Consider the following 27,072-nt stretch of genomic DNA (forward strand, 5'->3'; position numbering starts at 1 on the left):
ATTTGTTCCCACATGAAGGATAATTAGGGGATTCTTTCCCGCTCCCTTTAGGATCCTTTTCAACCTCAGGTCTACATCCCGTATCTTAGCACCCGGAAGACAGCACACCCTTCTATTCTCTGGATCAGCTCTAGTTACAGGCCTGTCTATTCTTCTCAATAAAGAGTCCCCGATCACATAGACCTGCCTTTTCCTGGTGACTGTGCTATTCTCCAATCTCTTCCCTGTTCCCTCTGGCTGCAAGTTCTTTCCATTCCTATTTTCCCTTATAATCTTCTTCAACCCATCCTGTATCCTCCTGGGGCTCATATTTGGTGTAGTCTCCCTTGACTCTTCCGCTTTTCCTATAGGACTAGCCTCTCTTCTCTTCTTCCTTACCCTTCCACCTTCAACAAGTACCTGCTGAGCCCCTTCTTCATTTTCCAACTCTGCAAACCTGTTCCTAAACTCTATTTCTCCTTCACTAGCCCATCTTTTCCTCTGCCTGGTTCTTTGAGTCACATGTTTCCACTGACCACTTTCCTCACCCAGTCTCCCCTCAAAATTCCCCAGCCCTGCTTCCATCCGTGAGTCTGAGCTTTTCCCTTCAGATACCTCATATCTTTGCTCCATCATCTGCTCAAACCCCTTCCTAAACTCAACCAGACTTTCCACCTGCATCTCCAAACCTCGGATCTTTTCCTCTATCAGCTCTATCAGACGACATTTCATGCAGAGAAAACTCTTACCGGTTCCTCCCTCCAGGATCATGTACATACCACAGCTTCCACATCCAGTCATCCTCAATGTGTCTTCCACTACAGGAGTCACTCCCACTTCTGTATCTGTCATCGCCTTCCCACCTAAATCCTGTTAATCTGGGAAACACAAGTCACACCAAAAAGACCACCCCCTCAGCAAAAGCAAACCCCAAACAAGCACCACAATACAAACTCCTCCAACAGAACTCCCACTCAAACTCCCGTTTAGAGCTCTGTTTGCTAGCTCCTGGGCTGCTGCCGCTGCAGAGTTACTGTATATTGGCTTACAAGGCAGGTGTTGGGGGGGTGGGGGCAGGACTTGGACCTGTTCTGGGCACCACCAAAAATTATACAAACCAGCCGCCCTTGGCATTAGCCTCTACTGCATGAGTTAAAAGCTATGTGGCTCTTAGTAAAGGTTATAGCAGACTCATCAATCTCTAGATGGTCTACGTGCCACTAGAGAGGAATAGAGCACCACACCAAGCAGGTATGGGTTACATCAACAGTTAAGAAATTCTAAAAAAGAGTGTAGAGAGATAAGGTGGGTGAGGTAATAATACAACACTGCATACAAAAGAGATTGTAGATTGTTTAGGTTTGTAGGTTGAACTTAAATGAAAGCGGAAGTTGAGCAATCAGTTTCCTAGTACAGTCATAAATTGCCTTTTCTTCTACCCTCTAAACATAGAATCATAGAAGATTAGGATTGGAAGAGACCTCAGGAGGTCTAGTCCAACCCCCTGCTCAAAGCAGGACCAACCTCAACTAAATCAGACTGTGTACGTTCCTGAATTGACTGCATAGGATGTGAACTCTGCAACCCTGCACACTCTCAACTGAAGTGTAACCAGAGCTTCAAAATTCTCTGTTCTACATTACACTTTGTACAGATGTATTAATAAACAGTATGAAGTATAGTTGTATGTTGCCATGTCAGTCTCAGGATATTAGAGAGACAAGGTGGGTGAGGTAGTATCTTCTATCAGACCTACTTCTGTTGATGAGAGCTTTCAAGCTACACAGAGCTCTTCCTCAGGTCTGGGAAAGGTACTCAGAATGCCACAACTAAATACAAAGTGGATCAGACAATTTAACATAAACTATGCTACATTGATGACATCTTCATCATCTGGACCCATGGGAAGGAAACCCTGGAAGAATTCCACCATGATTTCGATAGCTTCCATCGCACCATCAACCTCAGCATGGACCAATCTACACTGGAGGTCCACTTCCTAGACACCACGGTGCAAATAAGTGACGGTCACATTAACACCACGCTATACCAAAAACCCAACGACCGCTATGCCTACCTTCATGCCTCCAGCTTCCATCCTGGACACATCACACGATCCATTGTCTACAGCCTAGCACTGAGGTACAACCACATTTGCTCCAACCCCTCAGACAGAGACCAACAGCTACAAGAACTTCACCAAGCATTCTCAAAACTACAATACCCACACGAGGAAATAAGGAAACAGATCAACAGAGCCAGGTGTGTACCCAGAAGCCTCCTGCTGCAAGACAAGCCCAAGAAAGAAACCAACAGAACTCCACTGGCCATCACATACAGTCCTCAGCTAAACCTCTCCAACGCATCATCAGTGATCTATAACCCATCCTGGACAACAATCCCTCACTTTCACAGGCCTTGGGAGGCTGGCCAGTCCTCGCCCACAGACAACCCGCCAAGCTGAAGCGTATTCTGACCAGCAACTACACACCGCACCATATGCATCCGATGAAGTGAGCTGTAGCTCACGAAAGCTTATGCTCAAATAAATTGGTTAGTCTCTAAGGTACCACAAGTACTCCTTTTCTTTTTACACCGCACCATAGTAACTCTAACTCAGGAATCAATCCATGCAACAAACCTCGATGCGAACTCTGCCCACATATCTACACCAGCGACACCATCACAGGATCTAACCAGATTGCCACACCATCACCGGTTCATTCACCTGCACGTCCACCAATGTAATCTACACCATCACGTGCCAGCAATGCCCCTCTGCTGTGTACATTGGCCAAACTGAACAGTCCCTACGTAAAAGGATAAATGGACACAAATCAGATATTCGGAATGGCAATATACAAAAACCTGTAGGAGAACACTTCCCTGGACACACAATAGCAGATTTAAAGGTAGCCATCCTGCAGCAAAAAAAACGTCAGGACCAGACTTCAAAGAGAAACTGCTGAGCTTCAGTTCATTTGCAAATTTGACACCATCAGCTCACGATAAAACAAAGACTGTGAATGGCTAGCCAACTACAAAAGCAGTTTCTCTTCCCTTGGTGTTCACACCTCAACTGCTAGAAGAGGGCCTCATCCTCCCTGATTGAACTAACCTCATTATCCCTAGTTCGATTCTTGCTTGCATATTTATACCTGCCTCTGGAAATTTCCAGTACATGCATCCGATGAAGTGGGTATTCACCCATAAAAGCTTATGCTCCAATACGTCTGTTAGTCAATAAGGTGCCACAAGACTCTGCTGCTTTTAGAGATCCAGACTAACAGGGCTACCCCTCTGATACTTAGTGTAAGTAAAAAGAAAAGGAGTACTTGTGGCACCTTAGAGACTAACAAATTTATTAGAGCATAAGTTTTCGTGAGCTACAGCTCACTTCATCGGATGCATACAGTGGAAAATACAGTGGGGAGATTTTATATACACAGAGAACATGAAACAATGGGTGTTACCATACAGACTGTAACAAGAGTGATCAGGAAAGGTGAGCTATTACCAGCAGGAGAGCGAGGGGTGGGGGGTGGGTGGACCGTTTGTAATGATAATCAAGGTAGGCCATTTCCAGCACTTTACAAGAACAGTAGGAAATAGTTTTACTTTGTGTAAGGACAGATCCACTCCCAGTCTTTATTCAAGCCTAAATTAATTGTATCCAGTTTGCAGATTAATTCCAATTCAGCAGTCTCTCTTTGGAGTCTGTTTTTGAAGTTGTGGTTTTGGTTTTTTTGTTTTTTTAAGAATTGCCACTTTTAGGTCTGTAATCGAGTGACCAAAGAGATTGAAGTGGATATTGGATTGAAAGTCAGTGGGGCGGGCTGTGGGTCCTGCTTCCAGGAAATAAAGAAGTTAATAAACATTAGATGAAATTAAATATTAGAAACATTTGAAACCAAGATTGGTATTTATCTCCAGTATGCTTCCTTACTTAACAATTTGCTGATTGCAGGTTCTTACTAAATTATATAGGCTGTTTGTGCCATCTTTTTGTGGGGGTCTGTGTATATAACATTGCTTAGCAGAATGGGGATCTGATTCTGGCTTTTAGATACTATTGGAATACAAACAATAAAATAACTTTAGGACTCTCTGTATTCTATAAATAGGTTATTTTTGAGTGTATAATACACCTTTCATTTCTGTACCATCTTCTGAAGATCTCAGACTTTTCAAACATTAATGAACTAAGCCTCACACCACTATTATAAAGTAAAAAAACCCAAACTGAGTCTCAGAATTTACATCTGCGACCACTGTTCCCTCTAAGCTGTGGATGTGTACGCATCCACACAAATCCTAAACCCCGCGCAGATGGCAAAACACCACGCGAACAAAAAGTAAAATACTACATCGGACCCAGGCCAAAATATCATTTAAAGGCGACTTTTGACATTGTTCACATTTTACTTGCTTGGGCGCATTTGCCTCATGGTGCACAAATTTGAACTCTGCTTCAGAAATTTGCACAGAAGAAATTTTTTGCGCACACAGCCTGTCAAAAATTAGAGGGAACATTGTCTGGGACTAGAACTCCTAGGCCTATATTTGGAATACAGTACTAAAGTTGTCAGTAACTGACTGTCATCCTCATTTATTTTCTAGTATCACATACTACAGTTTGAGCTATACACACTATATCTGTACAGTATATGCGTATGAGCACAGGGTCTTCTGCAACATGACAGTACAGGAAAGTTTGTCCCCTTGTGATTGTTTTATTAGTAGTCAGGTAAAATTATAGCGGGGTTTCTTTCTAGAGCATGAGCTACTGTGTACCAAATGTACATTAATAAAGTTACTGGTCTGTGCTGCCTGCTCAGCAAAGTTGGAAGGCCTCTTTTTCTCTATTGCTGGACTTAAAAGTCCCATCAGAACATGTAATTTTGTTATGAATAGAAAATTAGGAGGAAAATACCTGCTTTGATTAAATCAATTGGGCATCAGTGAATTGCAGGTGTTTTAAATAGAAATTGCTTGTCTTCCTCTTCTGTTCATGGTTTCTAAGATTGTTCCTCATCATGAACCTCCCGTCCCCAGATAACCCATAAGCTTTTATGATCTGAAACAAAAAATTATACTATGTGGTTCATTTCAGAAACATTTATTTCTCAAACATAAAAAGGCACACATTATCCAGAAAGAAAAACTTGTTGTTCTGTAAATAGGATATATCTGCCTCCAGAGTCCACTACCTAGTTAGGCCTAGCATTCTTTTGTAGCTATATTTTTTGCTTTTTCAGCAGGTAGCCTTTTACAGAGTTTCAACTAAACCAATAAATGTGATGAAAATACACCCAACTGTTTCTGAGCTAGCTGGATAGTAGTGCAGATCTTACTGAAAGTTGAAACAGTTCTGAATAAAGGTCTCCAAAAGAAAATTCCATGAGGAGGAGATAGTTACCTTTTGAAGACTTATTTTCATTTTTAAACCGCATAAAGAATATAGAACACACCAGTCGCTGTTTGTTTTGGTTATAGTGTTTTGAAAAGTAAATCTTCCATTTGCCAGTAGAATGCCTCACAAATTTTTCCTGGAAATTGAATGTTTACTAGTGAAGGTTCCCTCCTCCCTCTGAATATACTACCTTGTAGTACATGATCTCTAACGTTGCAGAGACTAGTAGTGTGGCATCTCTTTGGTTGTGGCAAACATGAATCTTTGAACCTAGAACCACAGACAAAAGTCCAGGAAAAAAAATTACAGCTTTAGAAGGTCCAGTGTTTTACTTTTCTTCTCTTTGCAAGTGCTAGTCAGTTTTCTCCAGCAACTGGTTCAGTGTAAAAATCTGTCTGCTGCTTCAGCTCCTGTCTGTTGTCTAAAGTGTATCTCCATAGACATCAGATCATGCAGTGTGGTGGAGGCACTTCTTATTGGCAGGTAATACTATGTGGTGAATTCACAAGACATAAGCACTTTGGGGGGCATGTTGTTTAAAGTAATAGTTTAAGATGAGCGAATGAAAGCAGAGAAAATTCATGGTTTGCACATAGATATTTAAAAACAGATATGAGTTTAAAACAGTGACTAAATGGATTTTTCATCAAAGATTTAACAATTTTTCCTTGATCTGTTTCCCTTTGGTTTGTCCCATCTTACATCTATTGGAGAACTTTAACACAATTTTACTTAGATTAATTTGTAAAATGCATGAGGGCAGGGCTACTGACACCAATTGTACAACTGAGTGCAGATCCATGATAGCTAATAAAGAAATTTATTTATATAAAAGATTTTTCTCTGGAAGAATGTGAAAACTAGTTCAACTGGAAATGGTTGGCATGGATTTGGCTAATAGATCCGTGTTGCAAGAGGACGTGAAACTGTGCAATTCAGCCGAGTTTATTTACGTGTCATCAGGGTGGGGCAGAGTAGTTATAGAATAGTTTCATATAATTAGAGTTGCAGATAACAGGGAATTTTCAATGTAACAGATGTAAGTGAAACATGATTTTGTTTTGTCTAATTGGGAGTTTGAAGTTTGGATAATGGAAGCTGAGCTGTGTGTTTCTTTTTGTACAGGTAATTCTTAATAGATTCTGTGACTCCATTTCCTTTCACTGGTATGTGGCTCTAATGACAGGGCTTACATCACGTGTTCTGCACTTTCTCAGGATCATCACCATCTCCATTTTTTGTGCCTTTGATGGTTGAGTCTCACGCTGATGTTGACACATGAGGATTTAGCAAATGCTGTTGGTGAACACAAATATGCAAAATCAGACCAATGCAAGAACCACAAACACAGTTCCAAGTGGGTTAGGCAAGATTGTCCATGACCATTGCATGCTGTTGTATCCTTGTTTTGCTTTTTTTTTTTTGCTTTTTTCACATCAGATATTAATGTGCACAATGTTTCAAAGTGGTTAATGGTGACATGACAGATCTGCCACCACTTGGCTTCCCTATTGTTGGGGTCAACTTGATATGCATCCAAGTTTGACTTCAGTGTGTCTTGATAGTTTGTGCACTGTCCACCATGAGAACAGGTGCCTTTTTTACAGGATTATTCATGTATTTGTTTTAATATGCTTGCTCTGATTCATGTCTATCTGGTATCTTGTATTATTTACTTAGGAAATGGTAATGTCAAAAATTTGTTAAAATTACTGTCTTGAATGGTGTCTAGTAGTAGTTTGTCAGTCATGTTGGCCACCCTTCTGTTTGGAACTTTGGTGCCCTTTAATTTGAGTTTGGTGCTTTTTTGTGGAAAGGCAGGGAAGGGACTCATCAGGTGGTCACTAATCTGCCAAGAGACTAGAGGATATAAAAGCCCCCCCCACCCCCACAGGCTTTAGGGCGCGTCCTCCCTAGCGGCAGCCCACATTTGCATCATCGGATCAAGAACCACCAGAAGATCTCTGAAAGATACTGCTACAGCTACTTACCTGAGAAGTGATCCTGATCCCAATCCTGGTCCAGTAGTCATCAAAGGTCCAAGTCCCTCCTGCGCCGCTTGTCATTCCCAAGCTCAGTGGTAGGTCTGGATCCTGATCTTGAGGCCGAGGCAGATGGTTCGATGAACTTTGATCTGTAAAGTATAAGTCACTTTGTCTATCATTTGTAGAGGGAGAGGGTTCTGGGCTTCATGCCCATGCAAGCTATTGACATATTTGCCCATATATTTACCTTATGTTAAATCACCTTTTTAGTTACCTTTTCTTGTCCCTTATCCTTATTTGTACTCAGATCAGTTAGATGATAGATCCTAATTTAGGGATAGCCGTACCTATGTCTTCCTTAATTTCTCCCCCCACATTGATACATTGTAACACCTTGCTGTAGCGGACTATAAAATATGGCCTTGAGTATTCTTAAGTTGGCCATTTCAACAAGATTCCCAGACCAATGCAGCTGAGCTTTCACACGTATGCTTTGAATGCCAGACATCAGGCAATGATAAAGGATTTTGATAGTGTGAATCTTATCCCACCACTTGACCCTGCAAACAGATTGAAGACAGTAGGAAACTGGTCCAGTTTTCTAATGTGGCGGCCATGTTGTCTGTTTCAGCTATATAGTGAAGGATTGTAAGCATAACTGCCTGCTAAACATTCAGATTAGAGTGCTCATTTTGATGCCCCCATCATTCCATAGGTGATGTGACAGCATTCTAAAAGTTGATTTTACTACTGAGTTGGAGAATAAATAATCCCAGTAATTGGGAAAACATGACTTCCCTCCAAAGTGGCAGCACAGAATGCTACAGTGAAGCCTCTGAGTATTAATTTTCCAGTTAATCATACATCACTGACCAGTATATCCTATAATTCATGTGGACAAAAGGCCACTCTTTCCCCAACTTCTCAGTAAAGTACTGTAGTTGAGATCTTGTATTGCTAAGACTTTTTTTAACAAAATATGCTCCAGAATAGTTACTAGTGCACTATACATTATCTACAACCACACAGTAAATTACTTCTTTGACATATGGTCAGCAGGCTCCCAGAGCTATCAGCATAAAATACACAGACCAAAGGTGTACAAAAAACCTTGTAATCCCAGTGCATTGCTAATGCAAATATTAGGAAGAGGATAAGAAAAAGAGCTTATACTTTAAAGTCACAAGCAAGTGAAATGCAATTTAACTCAAAATGGGTGATGATTTATACCCATTCCTTCCCAGAGTTGTCTGGCCAAAAATCTAAACCTTGATGCCCAAAAGCTGACTGAAGACATTTGGTGAACAAATGCATTATTAGGGAAGCTGTTTTAGATGCAAGAAGTGGCACTGAAAGAATGCACAAAGTTAGATATAGGCAAAGGAGACAATTGGGATAATTTGACAGAAGCCTGGGCAGAAATGGGAAGAGGTATAGTGGATGATTAAGGCAAGATATAGGAGGAAAGAAGATTATAGAAGTGTATAGTTTTTTTTGAAGTGAGGATTAGGCGCTTGCACTTGATGCAGAAAGTGTGTAGAAACCAAGAAGGATTGGGATATAATCAGAACAGCAAAAGAGGAAGATTATATTGGCAGCAGAATTTTGGATAGACCTAGAGAAGGAAGAAGTGAAAGTTAGGAAGTCCAGGGAATAGGAGATTGCAGCGAAAAAGATACTAAGGGTATATCTACACTGCAATAAAATACCCATGACTGGTCCTTGTCAGCTGATTAGGGGTCAAGTCTATATAATTGCAGTGTAGATGTCTGGGCTCAGGGATGGACCCCACAAGTGGGAGAAGGGTCCTGGCCTTCAGCCCAATCCCAGACATCTACATTTTCATTGTATAACCCCTCAGCCCAAGCCCTATAAGTGCAAGTCAGCTGACAGGGCCAGCAGTGGTTTTTTTTTAATTGTAGTGTAGACATACCCTAAATGGCCCAGTGAGACTCCCAAGCTCAGTATATTGTATGTAGAGACGAGTATTAACAGCACATCTACTTTTTCTTAATGCCTAGGAGCTGTAGGGACATGCCGGCCACTTCTGGGGAGCTCCTTCCCCGAGGTAAGCACCACTCTGCATCCCAACCCTCTGCTCCAGCCTTGAGCCCCCTCCCACATCCAAACTACTGCTGCTGGGGTCAGGGAGCCATGGTGGCCTGAGACTGCCCCAGCAGCGGCTGGTGCAGCTGTCCCAGAGGCTACCTGATCTGCTTGGGCAGCCGCACCAGCCGCTGGAAAAGTAACAGAGATCACAGAAAGTCACAGAGTCTGTGACAGACATACAGCCTTAGTTATAAGGTCTGGGCCAAGCTGTAAAAGTAGGCCTCCCAGAAGCCTAATGGTCCTCCTTTTCGTGGCTTTCTCTTCTGTTCCATCTTGTTTCTCCCTTGTTAGTTTGACTCTTCTTTCTCTCTCCCTGTATTCAGGGTTCTAACAGGCAGTAGAGAAACATACCTCTTCCCCATAGACCAGGGAAATACAGGGAAGATGCAACTATTGGGGTCTAAATATTAATTGTGTGTGAAATTCCAACATGCTCTTCTGTCCCACTCCCTTGTTAGTTAGGATCTGACTTCATTTTTCTTCCACAGCTCATCCATGGGAGCAAAAGAGAGAGTTCCTGAGGAGTCTTACATTGTCATTACTATTCAGGCTATAAACAAATAGGAACTGTTGGGGCAGAGGGGAAGCTGCCTATTGAGTGGTTCCTGGGTCAGGGCACCCTGGTCAGGCTGGATCTAAAACAAAGTTCTTGGTTATGCCACAGTGATTGTGCACAATAGTCATGTGAGTGGTTGATGGGGAATAAATCAACATAAGAAATACAAAGTAACAAAAATTTTACTATGACTCCAACTGACCCCCCCCAGCCAAAAATTTGCATTAGCTTCTGTAGTTTATATAATAAATGTCAGAACACAACTTTTGGCAGTGTGACATACTTTCATGTCAAACACAGATTTGCCACTTTCAGTTGTGTTTTTAGTGCTACTGTGTTTGTTGCAGCAGGCATGGTAGAACCACCTATTATTAAGCTTGCCTGATGCTTCCCACTATAAGACCCTGTTCTCAGCAGGACCGGCTCTAGGCACCAGCAAAGCAAGCGTGTGCTTGGGGCAGCACATTTCCAGGGGCAGCATTCCGGCTATCCTTTTTTTTTTTTTGGGACAGTTGCACTCTCGGAGCTGTGCCACTTAGATGAGGCGAGGACGCTGCGCCCTCCGCCACAGTGGGAAGGGGAAGCCCCAGCCCTGGGATGCTGAGCTGCCAGGGACCAGCCACTACTTGGGGAGGAGAGGGCGAGTCCTGCCAGGGAGCTGGGGCTGCGCTACCTCCTCTGTGCACTGGCTGCTGCACTGCTTTGTGCCACCCCTTATATCAGGGCTTCTCTACGCGGCCGGGTGGAGGGGGGAGGGGTAAAGCCCCTGCAGGCGCTGGGAGAAGGTGACATCGCTCCCTCTGCTTCCAGCACTGCCTGCGAGGCCCAGCCCCACCTGATCTTGGGGCAGCAAATTTTTTGGTTGGGGCAGCAAAAAACCTAGAGCTGGCCCTGCTTCTCAGTTGCTTATAACTTTGCCAAACTTTTAACCATTTGTGTTTGAAAATTGCCATGCCAGGTGTCTGGTTCAGGATTTTTTTATTATTATTTCAGTTAGAGTGGTTCAGCCATTTCTGACAAGGAGGTTACAGAAACGTACATTGTTCTGCCCATGTTAAAAATTCTGGTGACCTTCTCTTTGAGAAGCTCTAACACTTTGGCTTTCAAGCAGGGACTTAAAATTTGGCAAGGGGCTGGCTTTATGTCAGGGATGTGCTTTTTCCTTTCCTGTGAAAATCCACCCAAATTTGGTTAGGTTACAAGCCCTTGAAAAATCACAGTTGGCATATACTCAGTAGAGGCTTGTTTAGTTAACCATTTAAAGTTTCTGAAGATGGTCTCCCCTGACGATGCTCTAGTCTGTGGCTGTAGGAGGTTAAACGGGCCTTTCTCTTCAGCTGCAGCTCCTGACAGCTCCAGGCTGTTCTAGGGCCTGGCAGGGCTGGATTAACTTTTTGTGGGCCCCCATTGGGGAAATAGGGCATGTGATGGGCAGCGGTCCACAGAGCGAGGGGCCAGTTGGGAGCAATGAGGCACAGCGGGAGTGGCCCCACTGAGCCCAGCACAAGGGCACTGTTTACAAACACACAATTGCTAAATGCACACTGGCCTGCCCAGCCCTGCGCTGCCAGCGTGCCCTTTCCACACTGCCCCCCTGCCCAGTGCCCCTCCGTTAAGCCCATTGCTCCCTCGCGCAGAGACCTTCCCCACAGATCCCTATGCCCAATGGTCCTGGACCTGCTATGCCCAGCACCCCCTACCCAGAGACCCCTCCCACTGACCTTCCACCACAACTGCACAGCACCCTGCACACCATACCCCCTGCCCAGCTCCTGCACCCACAGGTCCCCTACTGTCCAGCACCCCCTTCACAGTCCCATCTGTACAGTGCCCCATATTCCTGAGAGAATTCTGCATCAAATTCTGTGCATAATATTTTAAATTTCTGCAGGTGTGTGCATGGTGGGTTTTTTTTTTTTTTTTTTTTTTAACAATAAATAAATGTGGAAGCTCCACCATGACAGTGGCGAGCACAGGCCACTGGCTGTATGGAGGTGGGAGAATACCTGCAGCCTCCCCTGCTCCCAGGGACAGGGGTTGAACCTGAACCTGACCCTGACCCAGCACAAGGACCATGCCTGCCACAGAAACACCCTGGGGTCCTTCCCCTTTTGTGCCAGGCACACCAGATGTGGGCAAGAAGGCTCAGCCTGGCAGCAGGATCCAAGTGCAGAGGGACTTAGTGTGGGGGAATCCAGATGGGGGTAAGAGGGTTCTGTGTGGGGCAGTCTGGATGCACAGGGAGGTTCCAGGTGCAGGGGCAATGGGAGTCTGCAAGGGGGACCAAGTGAAAGTGGTTGGAGTTCATCGCTTGGTGTGGGGGTATGGGTACTGGGGAGGTGGGGTTCATTTGGGTAGGGGTCCAGGTATAGATGGTTGGGGCTCAGTGGGGAGGGTGTCTGGGGGCAGCTCATTGGGGTGGTACAGATGCAGGGGAGGTGGGGCTTGTCAGGGTGAGGGTTTGATGGACCTGCTTAACAGGAGAGCCCCAGCTGCTGCCAAGGGGATCCACATGCTGGGCCCCTGCTTTCCCTATCCCCTTCCCTTCCCCATCCCATACCCCTACCCACCACTCCATCTCCTCCCCATCCCACCCCCTTCCTTCCCCACTGCCTCTTTCCCCCTGCCCCTGGTTCTTCTATCCCCTTCTCTTCCCCATCCCATGCCACTTCCCGGGTCCATCTCCTTCCCAGGCTTGAGGGGCAGGAGGTAACCGTCCCGCAGCACAAGCCAGCGGAGCCTGACCCCGCACTCACGGGGCAGCAGGAAGTGGAGAGACCCAGCCCCAGCCTACTCCGCTCTGCTCCCCTGGCTCCCAGCCTTAGGACTGGGTGCCTGGGGGGAACTGCCCCCAGCACTCACCAGCAGTGCGGAGCAGGCTGCAGCCAGGTCACTCCACTTCCCGCTGCCCGGTGAGTGCAGGGCGTGCCCGACCCCTGCTGCAGTCCCCCTGTTGCTCAGGGGAAAGGGTGGAGTGGGGGCAGGGCTGGGGTGGAGCAGAGGTGGGGACAACTTTCATGGCCGCTGAGCCGGCCATGGGATTGAGCTGGCCGGGGCCCCTTCTGACTCTGGGCCCGGCGCCATGGTGCCACTGGTGCCATGGTAAACCTGGTTCTGGGTCCACACACTGGAATGGAGAGCCAGGAATCTGCTTTCAGTGACCCCTCTTCTGGGCCTAGTGTAGCGTAGGAAGCTGTCTGATTGGAATGCTGAGGAGCCAAGAGCTGGAAGCATGAAAGGGGGGGAGTACATTGAATCTGGATGGGATGGGGACTGATACTGAAACATGGGGTGGGAAAGAAGAGGTGGGGAACTGGGCATTGTGGGTTGGGGAGACTGCTCCAGCATCTCCCAGATGTTCCCAGAAGGGTGGGGCGGGGGAGGGAAGGGGGTGCTGTTGCTTGCTGCTTTGGTTCCAGTGGGTGGTCAGCCTAGAAATGTTAATGTTAAGCCAGGGGTGAGCAAACTTTTTGGGCCAAGAGCCACATCTGGGTGGGAAAATTGTGTGCAGGGCCGGGAGAGGGGATTGGGGTGCGGGAGGTAGTGCGGGGTGTGGGAGGGGGTGCAGTGTGCAGGAATGGGCTCAGGGCAAGGGATTGGGGCAGAGGAGGGGTGTGGGGTGTATGGGGGGCTCAGGGAAGGGGGTTGGGGTGCAGGAGGGGGTTCAGGGCAGGGGTGCAAGAGGGGTGCGGACTGTGGGAGGAGGCTTAGGCAGGGAGTTGCGGGGTGGGGTGCCGGAGGGGTTCGGGCTCTGGCCCAGCACCCCTTACCTAAAGCAGCTGCAGAGTGGCAGCGGCATGCACCTGGGCCAGGGCAGGCTCCCTGCCTGCCTGCCCACCCTGGCCCCATGCCGTGCTGCTCTGGGAAGAGGCCAGAACCACATCCCTGCGTGGCCCCTGGGGAGGTGGGGCGCACAGGGCTCCGCACAGGGATGTGGAGGTGCACAGGGAATGGCACAGGTACCTCCCCAAAGCTCCCATTGGCCGTGGTGCCCCCTTCCCAGACAATGGCAGCTGCGCAAGGCGGTGTCTGGAGGCAAGGCCAATGCACGGAGCCCTCTACCCCTCCCTGCTCCCCAGGGCCCCAGGACGTGGTGTCAGCCTCTTCTGAGAGCGGTGTGGGGCCTGCGGCACCACGGGGGGCAATCCCACGGGCTTGATCCAAAGCCCTGAGGGGCCGGATCTGGCCTGCAGGCCATAGTTTGCCCACCCCTGTGTTAATCTGTTGTTTAGGCATGAGCCAAAACATTCCTAAGGCATGCAAACAAGGGAAGGGAATTATGATTTTTAGTCACTTATATCTTCAGCAAAATCTAAATGAAGTTTCATTGGGCAAAGAAATTGCACTTCTGTACTTGAGAGCTGTCCCCCTGCCAAATACCAGAGGCTTGCTGCAACCTGTGGAGGTGTGAGAGCATCTCAGAGAAAAGGTGGCAAGAATCTTTTTAGCATGGGAAGAGTTAGTCACTACCAGCTTCTGCTATACTATACCCAGAAAAAAAAAGTGTTAAGATTGACAGTACATATAAAAAAATATTAGAGATGTCATTATTCCAAAACCAAGCACTGTAAATTTGGGAATTTAGAATTATAGTTAAACTTAAAAGAAATCTAAGTGTTTTTAAGGTATATAAATGCATAGTTAGGACAGCAAAGCACCTTAACTCTATCCTGTAGTGACACCAGGCAAAAAATATGTGATTTTGATTTAAGGCATTTTAGTATTTATGTTCCTAAATTAGAGTAAACTGATTTTTAAAGACACATTAAATTTCCCCAAACCCCTGTGGCATCATTACACAATGGAGATAGATTCTTTGGATTCTTTAACTGTGCGTTCCCATAACTTAATATGTTTAAATTTAACTTTAACTCTGGATTTCTTGGTTTTTTTTACATCTAGTTGTGGGGTAATTGCGACATCCTTGTACTACCCTCTCGTTTCCCCCTACTTCCTGTTTTCCAAGTTCATCCTGCCTCTTGCACCTTTATACATTCTCCTACATATATATCACAAATTCCACTTCCTCCTGTCTTCCATATCCCCTTTCATATCCAGCTTTCTCCTCACTCCTGCACCTTCTACGTTCCCTTACACACAGTCTAGTTTTCCTCTCCTTCCTGCCCTTACTGTTGAGTAGTTCTGGTGAAACAGGTCAGTTCTGAAAAGAAATATATAGAATTAAGTAATTTCTTGTTATAATTTTTCATAGCTGAAATAGGCTGTTTATAACATTCTATGATGCAATCCAGACCAGTGAGTGGCTGTCACCCCTGCACTGCAACCTTGGGTACCTCACTGTGCTTTGCTGTTGAAGCTTCCAACTTGGGTCAGTTGCAATCAGCCTGCCAGCATGCAGGTCACACCCCAAATGTCTGTGTGTAGCCATAGCAGTCTGTCAGCATACTCCATTCATACTCTGGCTTCCATCTGCCTTGGTTACCACCTGCAGAATGACTCTACCTCACTCCCAGTTCTGGATTTCCCCCCCAAAATGTGTTCTGCACTGCCCAGCCCCCTCCTTAACGGTCCAGCTATTGGAGGTCTGTTGCCCCTGTAAGGGGTCAGTGTACAACAGTTTGCTGTTTTAAATGGAGTTACCTGCTCAGTTCAGTTTAAAGACAACACTGGATTAGCTTTAATTAAAGAATAAAAAAAGTTTATTTAACTACAAAGAGAGAGAGAGAGATCTTAAGTCAGTACAAGTATAAGGCATTAAAATCAGAAATGGTTACAAGAGAAATAAAGATAAAATGCTTCCTAGTACTAAAACTTAACAAACTAGACTTGGATCAAGGTGAAATCTCTCACTGTGTGTTCCCAGTAACATGGCTGACCAAATTCTCAGGCCAGGATCTGCTCCCAAAGGCAGTTTCTTTTATCTTCATGGGTGAAAAAGAGACAGATGGCTAGGGAGAGAGAAATTGGAGTGTTTGCCCCTCATTTTTATAGTTCAGTCATCCTTTGAAAATGCATTTTCCTGAGGTTTGCCCCTATATAAAATTCATTCCTGTTGTGGGGACGGAGACAAAGAGTATGGTGGTGAAAGGGCTTCCATCCTGTTTGCTAAAATGCAGATCTGTTTGTTCCTGCCCCACTTCCTTGCCAAAGAATGGCCACTGGATAGGTGATTGCCTTTCAACTTTAATGACAGCTAGCTAGAGGTGTCACCTTGTCCTTTGTCTTTGAGAAACTAGTTTACCCAGGTTTGAAATGTGTTTTTCAGACAAATCCAATTTCAGCTTATGGTTTATAACTTTTCATCTAATGTTGCTACACACATTTCATCATATTATTGACCAATGGGTTATTAGTTTTCAAATGGTACCTCAGAAGATATATTTTATACAAAGATTATTACAGTAGTGTATAGGGTGTGAATACAGGGGTGCTTTTGGTCATACTAGTATATTAAATCTTCAGAGAAACTCATAAGGTTTGAATTCTTTCAAAATGGTCACCGTCTTTCATTGTTGTCAATGACAATGAAATGAAGCTGTTCACAGGATGGTGGCTGCCCCAATATGTCCAGAAGTGAATATACTCATGTCCATTCTCATTCCTGAAACGACCATCAGATGAGGACAGATGTGACTTCAGTCCCAATGAGAACAATTGAGCTGGCAGTCATTTTGAAAGACTGTTTGTTCTTTGTGGAATTCTATCTAGAACAAGGAGGAGAAACTTTTCATTTTTGAAGAACAACAGGGAGGAAAATGACTGTTGAGCCTTTAGAAATAATTCTTCAAATGTAACCTATGCATAAGATTAAATGGTATATGTAGTGAGAGTTCCAAAACATGGAATTTAAGGGTCCAGTCCTGCAGTTTTATTCACCTGAAACCTGGTCAACACCTATGTTAACCTACCTACATTTCTTGGGACTGTGAAAAATTTCAGGTCCTGTGAGATGTAGTTAGGTCAACCTAACCCCGACTGTAGATGCCGCTAGATCTATGGAAGAATTCTTCCACCAACCTAGGTAACCGCCTCTAGAGAGGGGAAGGGGCACTCTTTCCATCACTGTAGCAAGTGTCTACACTTCAGCAGCATTGCTGCAGTTGTTGTGCCAATATACTGTAGACATACTCTGAGAAACATTATAGAATTGAGCGGTCCCCTTGAGCACAATGGGACTACTCAGATTTGTAAAGTTATTCAGGTTTCCAGGACTGAGGTCTCAATATGTAATAATGATGACATTTCTTTGGAAACAAGTTACCCTTTGAGCCTGCTAGCCACTTGTGAGTTGTTTTTAAGCCATTTTTCTTCGAAGTACAGGATGTATAGATACACAAATTACTATCTTAAAAAGAAGGCCTTAGTATATCCTATGAAATGAGGGAAATTCTAAAAATCGATTCTTCTCTTGTTAACTATAACACATGCAGTTCTTAATATTACATGCTGACTTCAGAATTTCTGAAATAGCTAGGTAATTAACAATACAGATTCCTAATTCTGAATTTACCCCAAAATTGCATAGATACCTTAGAAATAATGTAAACACCCTTCTTGAAATGGGCCATCTGAATACAGGGGGTTGGACTAGATGACCTCCTGAGGTCCCTTCCAACCCTGATATTCTATGAGACCCTGAGAGAACCTGCTTCAATCTGGGAAAAACCCTTTTCTGAGGACACACCCCTGGTTGTCACCTACCAACCACACTGGAACCCATATGGAGCATCATTAGGGCTCTGTGACTTCTGAAGTAGCCAGTGTGGCTGACTCCAGGGCCAGCTGCTCAGGTGGGACAGCCACACCAATTGCTGCTGGAGAGGCCCCGGGGATTGCCACACCAGCTGCTGCTCGGGTGGTCCCCGCAGCAGTCCCGGGGCGGCTGGCCGGAACAGTCGCTGCTTGGGCTGCCCCTGGCACCCCTCCTAGCAGCACCCCCCGGACACTCTCCCCCTGTCTCCCCCCAGCAGTGGACCTCCCTTCCCCCCCCCCAAGATTTAGTCAGGGGTATTTATATTATGTCACGGACAGGTCAGGGGCCATGAATTTTTGTTTATTGCCTGTGACGTGTCCATGATTTTTACTAAAAATACCCATGACTAAATGATACCCTTGGGTATCATTAAAACAATTACAATTGAAAATTGATGAGGATCACATCCTAAAAGAAATCTTTCCTGCACCCACTCTTCTGACCTTTAAACACCCCTACCCACCCACCCCCACACACATACACACACACTTCACCAAGCTCATCATCAGAAGCAAGCTACCCACAGATCAGCACCCACCAAATCAAAGTGGCACCAGAACCTGCAATAACAGATGCAAAATCTACAGACTTATGTCCACTATTATGATGATAAATACTTCCCACAAAACAACTTTCATGATCCATAGGTCCTACACATGCCTATCACAACATGTGGTGCACTTCATCCTGTGCACATATACTCTTATGGCAAAAGGAAAAAAAAAGTAATATACCTGTCCATAGTTATGTCAGGTTGGCATGCATTGTATCTCACTCTTTAAAAAACACTTTCATCATGTTGGAGTGCAGGGAAGGGAATGTACACAGCAATTATGAACAATGGGAATGCAAAAATCACTCATAATTGAGAAGAAAAATGAGCATATGGGTTTCTAAGGCTATTCAAAAAAATGACTCTGTTTGGCAACCAATCTGTGAGCAGCCACTTAGGAAAAGCTGTCCAGGGTTTTACTGGCATAGTTGTGTTGGGTAGGGGTATAGGTTTTTCATACCTCAGACCTCTGTAGCTATTCTGAGAAAACTTTGTCATTTAGACCATGCAGACACTGACTTTAGCTTAAGTTTAACTTACGTCATTACCTGTTTAAATAAAACCATAATAATGGTGTCTACATCATGTTTTGCACGAATTTAACAATTTAAGTTACACTGGTGCAACAAGTTACACTGGTGTAAACAAGCTCTAAGGAGCAAATATGGATTAAGACTGAAAAGATGATCCATTGGATCTTGGGACAGAACTGTTTCTCCATTTTCTACCAAGCTACACTGTTCTTCCTGAAACAACTTGCCCAAAGAATTAAATTTGGGTGCCACAAAATAATAACAATAATAAATAATAAAATAGTGGAGGGCAGGACCTCAGTTTCTGTTTTCTACTACAATTTATTGATTTAGGCCTAGATCTTCAAGGGTTTTTAGGCGCCTAACTCCCACTGAAATCAAAGAGAGTTAGGCGGCTAAAAACCCTTGAAGATCTGGACTCCAGATCCATGGTTTGTATTTCCTCTTAAATAATAATTTTTAAATGTCTGATTATTTAAACACCTTCGCTGGGATGTCAGTAGAAATGTGGATGAAACAAGTACAAAAACTGCAGGACAGTATCTGTTTTGTCCTGTGTTTTATACTTCAAAATGTAAACTTGTCTTTGTGAGAAAAGCTCACATTTTTTGAGTCTTAAAATTTGGAAGTGCCTTTGAGCTGCTATTCAGACATTTGTGCCATTATTACAGTTCATATCGGTGTTTATATTTAAATCCTAGATTCAAAAGACACATTTGATGAACTAGGAGTGAAGTTGGATTTCTCTGTCACTGTGTTTATCTTTCTTATAACTTAAATGAACTGTAAGCATTTCTTTATCGTAAGCAATTAGGGGCTATTGTTTGGATTTTACTGTATAAAGCAAGCACCAGGGCAAAATGGCTGCCTTTTCTGTAGCGTTGCAGTGTATCTTCAGTGTTAACTTATGTGGCCTGGTGCATTTTATATTCTTAAAACCAGTTCATTCTGTTTTACTTCAAGCTTACTCACCTTCAGGCACAGCAGGCTGCGTTGATTACGTCTGCTCTTCCGCCTTTAAGCACTGCTAGATTGTAGCCACTAGCAACCAGGCTGCAATAATTTCCCTTTGGTGACATCATCGACTGTGGAAGCACCCAGTTGCTGCAACAAGCTAGCACACAATCCAAATCCTGATCAAATATGGCAGCTTCCCAGCCTGCTGCTGTTATGTAAGAAATGGTTCGGTTGTTCTGAACTACCACTCTTTTTGTTTGTTACGGTCATGGATGTATCTTCTGATCCTTATTTGCCATACGATGGGGGAGGAGACAACATTCCACTAAGAGAATTGCATAAAAGAGGTATAATGAATTTATGTTATGATTCAATTTCTTGAATCTTCGTGTGTTTGCATGTCTGTGTGATAGATTGTTTTCAGATTTGAAGCAGAGCTTTTAATCGCTGCATCACTTTGTTTAGCTTGTTTTTGTAGGAAAAGAATCCAGCCCTTTCTGATCCTTGTACTGTCCTTGATGGTTTTCTCTGTGGGCGGATTAGTCCTGCTTCACATCACATTAGTTAGTGACTCCATTTTCAGTGTGCGATAGCCTTTTTAAACTTCTTCTCCGTTTCACCAAGAAAATAAACGTATCAAATTTTTTGTAGCTTACTATGACCAAACTGGTAGAAATTTATAAAGAAAGCAATTTCATCCTTTTAGATAACTTAAAGGGACTACCGATTACCTTGGGCTTGGAAGTTTCTGTACATGCTTTCAGAGTTAACTCCTTCCTGGCATGTTTGAGAGTTAAAAGAAACAGTATAAAAATACAATATATTAATTAAAACAACATTAGTGGGGTTTTTTAAGAGGTACATGGTTGTGCAGTTGATACTTTTAATATTTGCACTTCAAGTAAGTAAAAGGTTTTTATAGAGGATGGTGGTGAATTGTTCCTCTTATCCACTGAGGACAGGATAAGAAGTAAGGGCTTAAATTGTAGAAGGGAGATTTAGGTTAGACACTAAGAAAAAATTCCTAACTATAAGAATAGTTAAACACTGGAACAAATTACCTATGGGGGTTGTAGAATCTCTGTCATTGGAAGTTTTTAAGACTAGGTTAGAAATACACCTTGTCAGGGATGGTCTAGATAATTTTAGTCCTGCCTCAGTGCAGGGGACTAGACTAAGTCTATTGAGGTCCCTTCTAGTCCTATATTTCTATGATTCTCCTGCTCACATGATACTGGATTTTAAAATTAATGTAATGTCATTCCCAGCTGATAAAAAAATCTCTTTTTATTTGCATGGGCACAGCCTTATATTTCTTACAATACACTGTAGGTGTTAAAGCAAAATATGTGGAAAGATTTGATGTAGTATTGATGAGCTAAGTAGATTCTATTACAGTGGAAATAGAATGAAATCATACCTTCAAAGTCAAGAAAAAAGTCTTCTTTGATTGGTTCTCTCAGGTCTGTCAGGTTGAGGTTGAACTTTTCTGCTCAAAAAGGGATCTCTGATAATTAAGTACTGTAGGCCTTTCTCAATTTAGTTTCTTCTTAAAGTTGGTTAACATAAAATTGAAATGTTATCAGTATTTGTTGCTTTAGAAAACTGTGTTTTGTGATGGAAATTGAGAACAGATAGCTTGAGAATAATAGCTTGATTTACATAAAATGAATTGTTGTTCTGGATGGTATGGAAATTTCTAAGTTATTCTTTAATCTTTCCACTCAAGCTTTTATTTCTACAAAGAAGTAATTAGACCGTGCATTTGCTTATTCAGCATTTGCAGCTTGGATTTCAGTGCTTGTTATGAGCAGCTTTTATGATTCCTTAGATAATGTGCAATAAGCTACATTAGAACTAGTTGCCTTTCCTCTTGTACAGTGTGTGTCTGAAGAAATTAAAATGTGCTTGTCTTAACTATTGATTTTTGAACACGAATGTTCTCTGACCAGATTGCCTTTGTGCTGGATAATTTTGCAGGCTGTTTTATAGAAATCAATTGTGAAGATTTGCTGACAATATTTTGTTGTTCTGCTGCAGATTGTTTGGCTTTTTTGGTTGCCTGACATCACAGAATGTAGTTTTGCAAAAATTCTGTAAAGAAGAAATAAAGATGAAAGCTTCAAGGCACTCCGTATAATTTGTCATGTTTTATCTTTGTGCATTTTAATTAAGCATTTTAACAATAGGCTGTAGTTTTCTAGGCAATTTTACACATTTAGGGTGATGATATAGGGCATAAAGCCAAAGGCAGAGGAACTTGCAACACCCACTGAGGGCACTAATCCTGTAAAATGCTCTGTCTGGCATGTCATTATTGCTCTTACAAAACACAATTTACTCACCCTCTAAAGAAAACCATTCCGGGCTGTACTGAGTATTGATAAAATGATGACATCACTTGCAGCCAACCAGAAAGCTCCAAGTGTGATTCAAGCCATTTTATAACTTTTGATCAATATTCATGATACTTCAGTTTGGAATAACTTGAGATTGGGAAAGAAAAAACCAGGAGTACTTGTGACACCTTAGAGACTAAAAAATTTATTAGAGCATAAGCTTTCTTGGGCTACAGCCCACTTCATCAGATGCATTGAATGGAACATATAGTAAGAAGATATATACATACACATCCAGAGAAGGTGGAATTTGCCATACAAACTGTAAGAGGCTAATTAGTTAAGATGAGCTATTATCAGCAGGAGGAAAAAAAACTTTTGTACTGATAATCAAGATGGCCTATTTAGACAGTTGACAAGAAGGTGTGAGGATACGTAACATGTGGAAGTAGATTAAATATGTGTAATGACCCAGCCACTCCTAGTCTCTATTCAAACCCAAGTTAATGGTATCTCGTTTGCATATTAATTCAAGCTCAGCAGTTTCTTCTTGGAGTCTGTTTTTGAAGCTTTTCTGTTGCAGAATTGCCACCCTTAAATCTTTTACTGAGTGGCCAGAGAGGTTGAAATGTTCTCCTACCAGTTTTTAAATGTTATGATTCCTGATGTCACATTGGTGTCCATTTATTCTTTTGCGTAGAGATTGTCTGGTTTGGCCAATGTACATGGCAGAGGGGCATTGCTGGCATATATCACATTGGTAGATGTGCAGGTGAACGAGCCCTTGATGGTGTGACTAATGTGATGAGGTCCTATGATGGTGTCACTTGAATAAATATGTGGACAGAGTTGGCATCAGGCTTTGCTGCAAGGGTAGGTTTCTGGGTTAGTGTTTTTGTTGTGTGGTGTATGGTTGCTGGAGAGTATTTGCTTCAGGTTGAGGAGCTGTCTGTAAGCGAGGACTGGTCTGTCTATTTGCTACCCAAGATCCATAAACCTGGAAATCCTGGATGCCCCATCTCTCAGGCATTGGCACCCTGACAGCAGGATTGTCTGGCTATATGGACTCTCTCCTCAGGCCCTACGCTACCAGCACCCCAGCTATCTTTGAGAGACCACTGACTTCCTGAGGAAACTACAATCCATCAGTGATCTTCCAGAAAACACCATCCTGGCCACTATAGATGTAGAAGCCCTCTACACCAACATTGCACACAAAGATGGACTACAAGCTATTAGGAACAGTATCCCCAATAACGTCACGGCAAACCCGGTGGCTAACCTTTGTGACTTTGTCCTCAACCACAACTATTTCACATTTGGGGACAATATGTACCTTCAAGTCAGCAGCACTGCTATGGGTTCCCGTGTGGCCCCACAGTATGCCAACATTTTTATGGCTGACTTAGAACAATGGTTCCTTAGCTCTCGTCCCCTAACGTTCCTACTCTACTTTTGATACATTGATAACATCTTCATCATCTGGACCCATGGAAAAGAAGCCCTTGAGAAATTCCACCATGATTTCAACAGTTTCCATCCCACCATCAACCTCAGCCTAGACCAATCCACACAAGCGGTCCATTTCCTGGACACTACTGTGGTAATAAGTGATGGTCACATAAACACCACCCTATACTGGAAACCTGCTGTCCGCTATATTTACCTACATGCCTCCAGCTTCCATCCAGAACACACCACATTATCGACTGTCTACAGCCAAGCTCTAAGATACAACCACATTTGCTCCAATCTATCAGACAGAGACAAACATCTACAGGATCTCTATCAAGCGTTCTTAAAACTACAATACCCACCTGCTGAAGTGAAGAAACAGATTGACAGAGCCAGAAGGGTACCCAGAAGTCACCTACCACAGGCCAGGCCCAACAAAGAAAATAACAGAATGCCACTAGCTGTCACCTTCAGCCCCCAACTAAAACCTCTCCAACGCATCATCAAAGATCTACAACCTATCCTGAAAAATGATCCCTCGCTCTCTCGGATCTTGGGAGACAGACCAGTCCTTGCTTACAGACAGCCCCCCAACCTGAAGAAAATACTCTCATCAATTACACAACAAAAACACTAACTCGAGAACCTATCTTTGCAACAAAGCCTGATGCCAACTCTGTCCACATATTTATTCAAGTGACACCATCATAGGATCTAATCACATTAGCCACACCATCAGGGGCTCGTTCACTGCACATCTACCAATGTGATATATGCCATCATGTGCCAGGAATGCCCTTCTGCCATGTACATTGGCCAAACCGGACAGTCTCTACGCAAAAGAATAAATGGACACAAATCTGACATCAGGAGTCATAACATTCAAAAACTGGTAGGTGAACACTTCAGCCTCTCTGGCCACTCAGTAAAAGATTTAAGGGTGGCAATTCTGCAACAGAAAAGCTTCAAAAACAGACTCCAAGGAGAAACTGCTGAGCTTGAATTAATATGCAAACGAGATGCCATTAACTTGGGTTTGAGTAGAGACTGGAAGTGACTGGGTCATTACACATATTGAATCTACTTCCACATGTTAAGTATCCTCACACCTTCTTGTCAACTGCCTAAATGGGCCATCTTGATTGTACAAAAGTTTTTTTTTTCCTCCTGCTGATAATAGCTCATACAGTTTGTATGGCAAATTCCACTGTGTGTGTGTGTGTGTGTGTGTGTGTGTGTGTGTGTATAATCTTCTTACTATATGTTCCATTCATTGCATCCAATGAAGTGGGCTGTAGTCCACAAAAGCTTATGCTCTAATAAATTTGTTAGTCTCTAAGGTGCCACAAGTACTCCTGGTTTTTTTTGTGGATACAAACTAACACAGCTGCTACTCTGAAACTTGAGATTGAAAGATCAGTTTACCATTGAATAATAGATCATACTTCTTGCAAATATTCATGTGGTTAATTTATGCTATCTAAAAACAGTCAGTTGAAAATTCTTGCCTCAAATGTAAAGTTTATGCCACACACAGTTGACAATAATATGCTTCCTCTCTCTACTGAGATTCAGTACAGAAGATATATTTCATGGTTTTTGTCATCTTGAGATAAATAAAAATGAGGCATGAAATGCTAACAGTAAAAATGGAAACATACACTAAACTCTTACATTTTTATATTAACAGTATCTCTGGGGAAAGTACCAGGAAACTTGCCCTGCATGGTTTTTAATGGTATAAACTCTTAAATTAATAAAAACTATTTATTGATATGGAGAGCAAGTTTCTTAAATGATGTGTGTTGTGGGGAAGGACTTTTTCATAACTAACACAAGATAAAAAATGATTTAGTGACAAGACAGAAAGATTGCCTACATGTGCACATGGAGATGAAATTTATATCCACATTGCACAATTGCTTTGTAGTGTTGCTGGGTGCTGTTAAACCTTAAACGGCTTCATTGGCTCACCCCAAAAGTGACTGCACTTCAGCAATTATGAAGTGATGATTTAATTCAGTGAGATCTTGTGAGGCTTACTTAGTTCAACAAAGGTCTTTATGACATTACCTGATGAAATGAGATATCAAATATTATATTATTATTAGTATAATCAGACCCAATAATTTTCCTATCAGCTTTAACTGTTTCAGTCCAAATATAACATGTGACATAAATCATCATATAATAAATGCATGGGTTTTTTTATTTGATGTATCTTTCAATTGCTGATTGTGGTCCACAACCTTCTTCGTTCAGAACAAATGTGCTTTATAGTACAGTAAATATAAATGTTAAAGTGAATATATGGTCTGAACTTCCTTTAATTTGGCTTTAGGCTGTACTCTTCTTACACTATACTCGACTCATCCTCAATTCTTCTTATGCTCCCTGTTGTGCTAATCTAAAATTAAAGAGACATTGTCAATTTGAAATCCAGCCAATGCCAAAAAAAGTGTTTAAAAATACTGCACAGTCAGGAAAATGGGTTTTAGATGCTGAAATGGGACTGCTCCTGTGTGTGAAGTGCATGTGTGTTCGATGGATCATGGCTAACTGACTATGTAAGTATTGTCAAGTGCATAAGTAAAAATCTTTTTTATCTAATCTTTCAATTTTAATAAACTTAGGTGTTACTTTCATCTGTAATATGTTTTTTAAAAAATTCAGACTACAGTGTGTTTGTTTTATTTCTTAGGAAAACTATGCTTTTAAGTACTAGACTACTGTTAATTTTCCCCTTAGATGTCATGTGCAATTAATAATGGAAGGAGTTTTACATGAAGTACTACAGTACTGAATTATAAGATGATACTGAGTCTGTCCAACATGAAGATTTTTATTGGTAATTTACATCACTTTTTTCTCTTTAGCTCAATTTTGCACCATTTTTGATAGTCAGACTCTTTCGATATTTCCAAAGTATCAGGAGTTCTTTTGCCTGCCAGCTTGTCACAGATGTGCTCACCAAGTTTGATGTTTCCTGGTCGTCCTGAAGGGGAGTGTGCATCTTTACCATTTACTCAGATTCCCAATTTTAAAAAACAAAGACAATGCATTATGTGCATTACATAATGGGCCTGATCACTGAAATCAGTGAAAAACTCAGATTGACTTAAGTAAGCATTGGATCAGGCTGCACCCAACACATGTGCAGCAGCTTATTTAAAATGTGTTTCGAAGTTCTTAAACAAAACTATTTAAGAGATCTAGCATTTGACTTGTATGACTGATTTACTACCTATGGTACTTACTTGAATACTGCGTATGATAAAAGTGTCCGTCTTACTATAAGGTTTCAAATTTGAGCTATGATGTCAGTGTTTTTATAAATCTAGGGAAGCGTTTTTCCAATGTGAGACAGCAGAGTAACTGATAGCATTATTAATTACTGTGGTATATTTGAGGCACCCATCACCATGGTACCCAAGTATATTTTATATGGCTTTAATTGCATGATCAGCATTAACATTAAG

At 42.8% G+C, this 27,072-nt stretch overlaps 1 protein-coding gene across 12 annotated transcripts in view; it reads left to right on the plus strand.

Annotated features, from left to right (window-relative positions):
- The window catches only part of CLCN3 (chloride voltage-gated channel 3), a 128,730-nt gene that overhangs the window by 53,691 nt on the left and 47,967 nt on the right, over nt 1-27,072 (plus strand). The window contains exon 1 of one of the 12 annotated variants that reach the window (XM_038398579.2): nt 19,811-20,146. The exons of 10 other annotated variants lie outside the window; for them this stretch is intronic. In XM_038398579.2, coding sequence (XP_038254507.1) covers nt 20,068-20,146 — 79 coding nt within the window. In that variant the 5' untranslated portion in view covers nt 19,811-20,067. Of the gene's footprint in view, nt 1-19,810; nt 20,147-27,072 lie in introns of those variants that run through there. One more of the 12 variants, XM_038398575.2, reaches the window with a different exon arrangement.

This window comes from Dermochelys coriacea, chromosome 4 (genome assembly GCF_009764565.3).
Source record: "Dermochelys coriacea isolate rDerCor1 chromosome 4, rDerCor1.pri.v4, whole genome shotgun sequence".
NCBI lineage: Eukaryota > Metazoa > Chordata > Testudines > Dermochelyidae > Dermochelys > Dermochelys coriacea.